The sequence below is a fragment of the Neophocaena asiaeorientalis genome, unplaced genomic scaffold, assembly GCF_003031525.2.
Source record: "Neophocaena asiaeorientalis asiaeorientalis breed wild unplaced genomic scaffold, Neophocaena_asiaeorientalis_V1.1 scaffold190, whole genome shotgun sequence".
NCBI classification, from domain to species: domain Eukaryota; kingdom Metazoa; phylum Chordata; class Mammalia; order Artiodactyla; family Phocoenidae; genus Neophocaena; species Neophocaena asiaeorientalis.
The window spans coordinates 4420989-4431396 of NW_020175017.1; the positions used below are offsets into that span (position 1 = coordinate 4420989).

Genomic DNA, 10408 nt, shown 5'->3' on the forward strand with positions numbered 1-10408 from the left:
AATAAAAGAAAAAAGGGACAGAGGGAAAAAAAATTGTTTTTTTTAAAAAAAAAAAAAAAAAAAAGCCTTAGCACTATTTATATTTTTAACCTGTTTACGTATAATAGTTTGATTAAAGCTTATTGTAAAAGACCTTGAGATCTCCTTGAAACATCCATGTATAGTCAATCATTCTTTGTCCCTTGGGATTTTATTTTATGATATTAAGATCTACTAAATCCCAGAGTAAACCAGAAATTGATACAAGGGTGATTGATAAAGTTGTTGTTGATTATTGAGTATTTTGAGAAATATGGATTCCTGGATGCTTCATGTGATTTTCACTTTTTAAAATAGATTATATTTAATGTATGGACACCAGGCGGGGAAAGGGGGGGGAGGGGTGGTGGTGTGATGAATTGGGAGATTGGGATTGACGTATATACACTAATATGTATAAAATAGATAACTAATAAGAACCTGCTGTATAAAAATTTAAAAAATAGATTATATTTTAAAAAGAAATCATATTATAGATATTTTTATACTAACCTGGCTGACTGTATCCATTTTTCAACATCATATCTTCCGTATTATCTGTGGGGTAATACTCAACTGAAAATTCTCTTTTATCATTTTCACCTGCATTATTTTCATCCAGTGTCTCTTTGGGAAATGGCAATTCTGTCTCCTTTGGAATGTTCTGGAAGTTCCAGGGGTTGTCAAAAGTATACAAGAACTTTTTAAAATATGGTAAAGTATCAGAATCGTCTGTTTTCTCTAAGACGCTTTTCTTGCCTATTTGATTTTCAGTTTCCATAATTTGTATTATTTTTATTTCTTGTTCCTTATCAGGGTCAAATTCACTTGTTGAAGGATGTCCATGTTTATCTCCCCCACCTTCTTCTTCATTTTTTCCATCATCTGATATAATTTTATCTTCATTAGCATATGAAAATCCTAGCATAGCAAAACCAAAATCAAACCAACTTGGCTTGAGAATTGAGCTATCATTGGTGATTGTGTCTTCTTTTTCTGTTAATATTTCTGTACATGGAATGGTGGGTTCTTCCTCAGAGGATATGGAACTAGGAACATCTTGTAATGGTGGGTTGCTTTCTTTGGACAGTAATTCAAGCCCTGTATCCTCACCCCCAAAACCAAAATAACTTGTAAATCCACCACCAAACCAACCAGTGTCTTGAGGATTGAGGATGTGCTCTGACTCAGACACTAGTTCAGACTGTTTCTTTGGCACTGAATCAAATTCTGATTCAAGTTCTTGCTTATGTTCTCTTTGGGGCTCACCATTGTTTAATCCCTCTGGGTCATTCTCATCTTCCACTGTTATTTTTCTACTTCGAAATGAGCTTTCTTCTAGAGGTTCAGTAACTGATTCAAAAGTCTTTTCTCCAGCTTGGTCCCTTCCAAATCCAAACCATCCTTTCACTTCAGGAATAGCTGAGGATGGTAGGACATGATCCCCTTCTGAAATAGGATACTCTTCCACATTTCCAGCTTCTACTGCTTCCCAATCTTTTGATTCACTAGTACTTCTGATGTCTTCAGGAGCCTCTGATGCTGGAAATTGGTCTTCAAACAAAGTACTTTCAGAAGTTGAATAAAAGCCAAGGTCTATCTGAAAATCACTTTCATATACTCTAGATTTGGGCTCCTTGCCTTCTTCATATGGATATATATTTTCACCATTACCACTGTTTAACTCACTATCTTCATTTTCAAATGTGTAGCTTATTCCAAGAAGACAGAGAAAGTCAGATTCCTGAAAGAAAAAAAGTTACGACTGACATTAATATATAAAAACTCCTTGTTTCTCTGAAATCATTTAAAATGGATGAGTATGATTTTCCCAAGGCCACACAACTAGCTCAACAGCAGAGCAAAAACTCCTAATCTCAAACACTTGTATCATAACTGACTTTTCAGGGTTAATGATATAAACCTAAATGAAAATCCTCTTGCATTAGGATTTATTTATTATCAAATAATTGAAGAAATTCAGAAGCAGAGGCAATCAAGTAGTGAGTATATTCTGCAAATAAACTCTAGTGAACAGGTGTACATGGCCACAAAATCTTGCTCCTGGTAAGGGTACACTGAATGGACATATGCAGCTGTGCAGCGCTTTCAGGGAGGGGAATGTACAGCACGTGGTCACAGCTCAGACAAACCAAAGACTCTAGAGCATGAAGGCCTGATTAGAAGTTGCACTAAAAAAACTTCCTTTTTTTGGCTGCGTTGGGGTGTAGCTGCGGCACGTGAGCTTCGCTCTACTTGTGGTATGCGGGCCCCAGGGCACATGCGCTCTGTAGCTCACGGCAGGCAGGTTGAGCCGCGCGAGCTCAGCGGTTGTAGTGTGCGGGGCTCAGTTGCCCCGTGGCATGTGGGATCTTAATTCCCCGACCAGGGATCGGACTTGTGTCCCCTGCATTGGAAGGCAGATTCTTTACCACTGGACCACTGGGGAAGTCCCCACTTAGACTTCTTTTATTGAGATATTGCATGTAGCCGATGGAAGCAGTGATCTCCTTGCTCATCTCACAAAACAACCAAATCATCAAGAAGAAAAATGGTGAAGCTATTTTTTTTTTATCTGAAGGTATGAAACAGTGATATACACTGCTCTTTGGATATCACCATTATGAAATGAGAATAAAGGTCAGAATTTTACAAAAAGAAACTTCAGAATTGCAATTTTACAGTATTTTTTGGCATTGCAACATAGTAGGTGATTAACAACAGACGCTGGAGCCAAACACTCTGGGTTCAAATCCTAATCCTGCCGTTTACTAGCTCTGTGACCTTGGGCGAATAGGATGACCTTTCTATGCCTCAGTCTCCTCAACTGTAAAATGAGAATAATGACAGTACCTACCTTATAGGGGTGTTGTGAGGATTAAATGAATCAAGTAATTAAAATAGCAACTGTCTCTAGTAAATACTAGCCTAACCCAGCCCCAGGTTACACTACCCCAGATGAACCAGTCATGCAAGGATAAAAAGGCCCAACTCCTTGCCTCTATTCAGGACAACCCTGAAAGCCCATTCCAGCTTCAAAGCTCCTTATGGAATCACCTGAAACCTTTGTTGCAACCGGATCACAGTTCAACTTCTCTGTCTGCCCAATCCTGCTTTTTCTTGTATTCCCTCACAGGTGCTATTCCCAAGAGTACTCCCTAGTAAACCTCTTGGATGCAAAGATCCATCTCGGATTCTATTTCCCAGGGAACTTGACCTAAGAATTTGGGCCTTCTAGGGACTTCCCTGGGGGTTCAGTGGGTAAGACTCCATGCTCCCAATGCAGGGGGCCCGGGTTCGATCCCTGGTCGGGGAACTAGATCCCACATGCATGTCGTAACTAAGACCCGGTGCAGCCTAAATAAATACATGTTTTTTAAAAAATAAAGAATTTGGACTTTCTATATGCTTACTATGTGCTCAGCACTGTGCCAGGTGCTGAAATTCTGCAGTAAACAATAGAAAAACATAATTATAAATTGTGATAAGTGCTATGTAGGAAGTAAACAGGAAGCTCTGATTAAGAAGCAGTAATTCCTTTAGAATCATCATGGAAGAGCTCTCTGAGGCACTGATGTTTCAGCTGTGACCTAAAGGATAAGAAGGAACTAACCAGGTGAAGAACTTAGGGGAAGCATTCCAAACAGAGGGAACAGCCGTTTGGGTTTCTGGGCTGGGAAAGAGCTTGGCATGTTCTAAGAACTATCAATAGGCCAGTGTGGCCAGGAGCATAGTGAGTGCAGGGAGAGTGGCACGTGACAGGGTCAGCAGCGGGAGCAGCAGCAGATCATGTAGAGCCAGGGTAAGGAGTCAGGGCTTGATTCCAGGTTCAATGCAAAGCCATAAAAAGGCTTTAAACCAAGCAAATGACATGATCTGACTTCTTTGTTTTTGTATCTATAAGATCCATTGCTGTCTGGAGAATGAATTGGAAGAGGGCAAAAGTAGGGGCAAGGAGACCAGTTAGAAACCTACTGCAGTGTTCTACTCAAGAGACAGTGATGCTTTGAATCAGGGCTATGGGGAGAGTAAAAATGAAGAGAAGACAGATATATTTTGGAGACAGAACTGACAGGACTAGTAGTTATACAGTGAATAGACATTTAATCCCAGAATCTGTGCTGGAAAAGAGCCAGATAATAGTTTACTTAACTAGGCAGACTGACTTCACACTGACCTCATGTAAGGTAAATAGGCTTAACCTGGAATGTGAATTAAATGGGCTTATCAAATTCACGTATTGAAGAGTCACCTTCTGATTTCCATTCTCATTATCAAGCTCATTTAAAACTCCAACAGCAAAAGAGGTTTACAGATATGAGACCTAGAGAGTGTGATGGGAAATAAACTCTGTCCCAGTAGGACAATAACATTAGTAATAATATCTAACACTTACATAGCACTTACTAAGTGCTGTTCTATGTACTTTACATATGCTAATTTTTTGGTTGTTGTTTGTTTTTGTTTGGTACGCGGGCCTCTCACCGCTGCGGCCTCACCCGTCGCGGAGCACAGGCTCCGGACGCGCAGGCCCAGCGGCCAGGGCTCACGGGCCCAACCGCTCCGCGGCATGTGGGATCCTCCCGGACCAGGGCACGAACCCGCGTCCCCTGCATCGGCAGGCGGACTCTCAACCACTGCGCCACCAGGGAGGCCCAATATGCTCATTTTTTGCTCAATAAATTTGTTAAGGTAGCACTATATTATAATCATCATCTTCATTTTACAGATGAGAAAAAAGGCACACAAGACCACGTGGGAACTAAGTGGCTGAGTCAGGCTTTGAACCCAGTCCACCTCCAGAATCCATGCTCTTAACCACTATACTTTACTGCCTGTTAATTTTCAGTAAGCAAAATCCTTGTCATCAATCTTGTCTTACCTGATTTTATTCACATACTCAAACTATTCCTAGAGTGAGTTTTCAGACTATTTTATATATCCACTATATAAGATGTATAACTGATGGGCACTTAGACCACAGAAAACTGTTTTAGCCAAAAATTTTTAAATTCAGTTAATAACCGATAAAGCAACTATACTCCAATATCAATTAATAAAAATAAATAAATAAAGTAATACATTCATTAAAAAAGAAGAAGAAAAAATTATTGGTAATTGGAAAAGAGAATTCTTGGGTGTTTACAACTATTTCTTTTGTTAGAGAAAATAAAATACAAATTTTCTTTAATAAATAAATAAATAAATTCAATTAATAACCGAAATGAGTTTACTCACTTTTGTTGATATTTCAACTTCCTCAGATATGAACACCTCTTCAATCTGGACTGCATCTCTGGGAAAATACCCAAAGTCCTTTCCTTTCTATCAAAATGAAGAATGAAGATTAGCAAGGAAGAGTTATCAGAGCAATAATGGCCATTGAGCTTAATTTTGTTTCATGTCCTTGGCTTTCATCTATTTCAAATTACAAACATCAACGGCTTTCATTTACCATCTAAAAGAAAGTCAGTGAAATCATATTCCTTTTGCTACTCGACAGAACAGCATAAATCTGAGGGAAAAAAGGGCCAAGCTATAAAATGCCACTTTTTCAGATTTCAGAGGGAAAACCACACATTTTCTTTCTTTTTCTGTTCTTAATGACCTTTCTTGCCCAGGTGGACCACAGATTTACACTAGTAAACCTGGAATATCAAAAGACAAAAGAATTGTGACTGTAGCCAAGCAAGATGGAGCTGTGACATACGCAGCATTTTCAGGATGTCAAAATTGGGTAAGATGTTTAAACTCTGAAGGGCTGAGGTGGATTCATCAAGATAGTAAAGATCTATGAGTCTTCCAAGGTGCATTTGGTTCCACACAACTTTTCTGAGGGTGCCTTGGTAACAGAGATCCTCTCAATCGGTTTAAGTGCATACAAGATGTCCCCCAAGAGTGAAGGCTTCACATAACCACTCTCGGCCCATTTCCCACCCCTGTCAAAGTTTAAAGAGCATATTTCTTTTGGCCCTTTGATTCAGCACCATTATCCCTCAACTGTGATTCTTCCAGCTCTCCAGTTGCTGCAATTATTTGGAAACTGATGGAATGAACTCCACAGCGTGGCTTCTTTTTCTTGGCCATGCCAGTGGGGCTTGCGGGATCTTAGTTCCCTGACCAGGGATTGAACCCGGGCCCTCTGGCAATGAAAGCCCAGAGTCCCAACCACACAGTGTGGCTTCTTAAACAGTTATCTGCCTGGACTAGACACCTAAGGCACAAAACCAAGTGTGCTTGAAACGTCACCCTGGCTCCACACATTACATGCTGCTTTTGTGTGGAACTATCATTTTCACACATAGTAAACAAGAAAGAATGCTTTCTTTTCCTCTTATGATACTGTGTCATTTTCCTTATAGTTGCACTGGATACCTCCCATGCATTCAGGACAGAGAAATGGCATGTTTAAGGCACCATAAGCAGTAAGAAGTCTTGGGAGCTGCAAAGTCCAGGTAAAGAATTCTGGCCAACAAGAGTCTGAGGTTCAGTCATGTAGTCCCTCATGCTAAAAAGCAGGATAGACCCAAATAGAATCTGCTCCTTCAAATAAAGATCACAGAGGCTACACAGGGAAGAGATCTTATGCATACACAATATGGAAATGATGTATGTATCAGGTTGGTCATGCTTGTTCAGCTTGGGAGTAAAGTCACTTGTCATGGTATCTTTTCATTCTGAGGCATGATATAATCTAAGATACAGACCTATATTCAACTGAAAATATTAATCATTAATTTTTCTATCTGTATATTCAGAGAGGTGATTGAGGCATCTAGGCATTTCAGTGTAATAGGACTTTGGGCCAAACAGCGGTCTCTCTCAGTTATTCTTTTCCTCCACGAAAAATTCATGTACCTCGCTTCCCTAGGTTACTGATCTTTCTAAGGATCTCTTCAATAGCAACTCAGTCTTTTATTTGCTCAGAAAGACATGTCATTTTTTGGCCAAGTGAGATCTTAGTTCCCCAACCAGGGAATGAAACTGTGCCCTCGGCAATGAAAGCGTAGAGTCCTAACCATTGGACCACCAGGGAATTCCCAAGACATGTCATTTAATCTGATTAACTAAAACTTCCCGGTCTCTCTTAAACTTGGCCATTGGTAGCACCAAGGGATGGCTGGGGTTACCTAGTCATTCCATAATCTCCATTGGCACCTCTAAAAGTCTCTCCAAATAAATATAAAACCTAAGTTCAAACACTATGCATGCTGTGTAAAAGTAATTTCAAGGCACTCTTAAGCCTTCATCCCAACCAGACTGGCTTCCCCAAAGCTAGTTTTTATAGAAATTCTGGAACCAACACTGAACATGACCATTTTTTTGTTTGTTTGTTTAAATATGTTAAGGGTTTTTAATAGATATATAAAGTACTTTGAAATTCTTAAAATTCCTTTAGAGATGAACACCAGGCATCCTTGTGCAAGCTAGTCATTTATTCTGTATTCAATTTGTAAGATTAGATACTTACACTTCCTGCCCACAAATCTTCACTTTCTCCTGCAAGTTTAACATAAACAGATATCTCTTCTCCCTTAGTGAAGTTCAGGTATCGACAGTCAGGTCCTCTGTAATCTCTTATGGCTAAGACTCTGCTTATTAAAGCTATGTAAACATGCAGAGAAAAACACACAGTAGAGAAGGGAAGGAAAAGATAATTAGTTTTCTTCTGGCACCTACTATACTCCAGGCATCATGATAAGCTCTTTCATACCTTTTATTACTGCTATTATTAAATCCTCAGAACAGACTTATGAGATAAATAATCTCATCTCAGACTAAAAAATGAGCCTTTAATTAAGTATCAAAGAGTTGGTCACACACCTGATAAATGGTGGAGCCAGATTTGAACTGAAGTTCTTTTCACTGCAACATCCGCCTTCTGTATTCTGAGTTTTCTTTCTGTTTTTTCCTAAGCCTTTCTAAAAACCCATCAGTCTCTCTTCATGGACAACTCATATCCTACTTCCGCTATAAGACATCCCTAATTGGTCCATCCTACTCTGCCGCTTCTCTGAATTTCAATATTATCTATTATCCTTATGTTGTATTACTATTTACTGTTTCATATTGACCTGTCTTGTCATCATTCACTAGAATGAAAATCCCTGGAGGACAAGAAACTTACCTTACACTTCATTTTATCCCTCTTAGATACACACCCCTCATCCCCCAGACCCAGCACATAATAGGCCCTTAATGACTATGAAAGACCATAACCACATATGCTAGATTTAGCCCTTCAGCACATAAAGTAATATACATACCTTATTAACAATTATAATTATACTGGCATATGTAAAACATTTTCATTAATTCGTGCAATTAAAGTTAAAATAACTTTTATCAATTACTATGAATGTTCTCTTTTCATGTTATGTGCCTAGCCCTAAGTAAACTAAAATGAGGTTGTAAAGAAGGAAAGAAAAGTTGTTATAATAATATTATTATAAAACATCATCTAGTAAACATTCTCTATATATTAAATTATGTATCCAAATGATTAAGGAAAATGTTTACACATAAAAAATTTACTTTTAAATCATTTATGTTCATACTAATAATATTTTGCATTTTTAATTACATGTTGCAAATTCGAAGTAATTCTCACATACTGGAGGGATAGAACAATATAAAGCAATTCTAATATACTGGGATACTATTCATTTTGTACCATAATGCCAATTTCAGAAAATAAGTTCTTAAGCAATAAAATGAAAATTAATTTCTCTTTGTAGAAGAAGGAAGTTTAATATTCAAAGATATAAATAAAATTATGTATTCCTAACACTGATTTCAGTATTTTTTCATAATAAGGGAACACAGAAATAATTAATGTTTGATAAAGTTTACACAATAGATCATGATGGTTTGAAATAAAAACAGTCTTAGAAAACTCATGAGAATCAGAAACTTCTGATTGTGAAATAGAAACTAAAAAATGTAAGGGCTTCATAAAAATAACTATCAAATGGCTTGATATCTTTTTTAATACAAATCAATCACATTTATCTTAAAAAATAGTAAAAGTGCTAATTAGTTTATTTTTGAGATCTGGATTAATATCCTTAAAATTTCTTATATATTTATATATCAGGCTGATCTTTGCCCCTTTGTATATTTACATTAAAAACGATCACAAAATACTTTGCTTCCAGCATTTCTCTTTTATAGTGTACTATACCTTATAAATATTTCTCAATGACATTAGCGTTCATTTTTATCATACATGCCCACAATAACATTTTACATCATTTCAGAGCCTCATTTTAAGAGGAAAAGAAGGGAAAAAAAGAAAAGCGACTTACTTTCACATTCCAAGTCACCACATTTTTTTAAGTCTGCCAGCAGTTTTGTGCCCTCCAGACATTTTGTCAGAGAAATAACCAGAAGGAGGATTCTGTGAACTCCAAGATCCGCCATGCTAAAACAAGCAGGAATCCCAAACAAGGTTTAAACCAGTTGTTTAGGCGCTAGATATGCCAGCCAAAACAGGAGATACCCCACACTCTTTACTAAATATAAGAGGAAAAATTTTGGGGTTTTAAAATCCCTCGATAACTACCTTTTTCTACTGGTGTTTAGGCTTAACTTGAGGGACAAAAACTCTCTGTTCTCAATCTGTAGTATCAGCAGTGTCAGGTATCCAGATTATACATAAGGGTTTAATAATTAACAGGGATTTTTAGTTGGAGTCATGTTTTATAAAGCCAGTGCAGTAAAACTCTCTTGCTTAAAGGCATCTTGCATTCCACAGAACAATTCTTAAAGAGGCCTTCATAAAAAGGTAGTTCATCTCCTTCTGTTAAAGTCTTCAGGTAGATCAGTCAATAAGTTCATAGTATTTGCTGCATGCAAATACCAGCGTCAGTGGAGATATAGTTATATGTAGAAGCAATAATAATTTATGTTAAGAGCATGGTTTGGGATTATCATGATGAAAGTTATTTGAAAAAAATATCCCACGTTCGTATTTTAACAACCTTCAGTGTTACTATGAAGTTGAAACTTATATTTAGTTAAGATAGTTAAAATGTATTAAGTACTTATTATGTTGCAGGTACTGTCAAACAATTATGTGATCTGATTTTACTTTCACATCAACTCTCTGAGGTAGGTAATATTATCATCCCCATTTTTGCATTATGAGGAAACCGAGGTACATAGAGATGGGTTAAATCACTTGCCCGATGTCACATAGTGAGTGGAGAAGAAATTAAAACCTAGGCTCTGTGACTCCTCCTACCCACAACCACTATGCTTTACCACCAAGAGTCAAGTCATCTGCCACAGAAAGATGTCTACTCCGTCTGCAACAATACCATTCCGGAAACAGAAGGTACAATATCATTTTATGTATTTAAATTCATATGCATATTTCTGTATATAT

At 37.6% G+C, this 10408-nt stretch overlaps 1 protein-coding gene across 7 annotated transcripts in view; it reads right to left on the minus strand.

Moving 5' to 3' along the window:
• Positions 1-9641, minus strand: part of MIA2 (MIA SH3 domain ER export factor 2) — a 105311-nt gene extending 95670 nt beyond the window's left edge. For all 7 annotated transcript variants that reach the window (XM_024762032.1, XM_024762029.1, XM_024762033.1 and 4 more), the window contains exons 1-4: positions 9327-9641; positions 7490-7623; positions 5257-5343; positions 532-1762 (exon numbers count right to left, since the gene is read on the minus strand). In XM_024762032.1, the coding sequence (XP_024617800.1) occupies positions 532-1762; positions 5257-5343; positions 7490-7623; positions 9327-9441 (1567 nt within the window). In that variant the 5' untranslated portion in view covers positions 9442-9641. The remainder of the gene's footprint in view (positions 1-531; positions 1763-5256; positions 5344-7489; positions 7624-9326) is intronic.
• Positions 9642-10408: the final 767 nt, after the last annotated feature.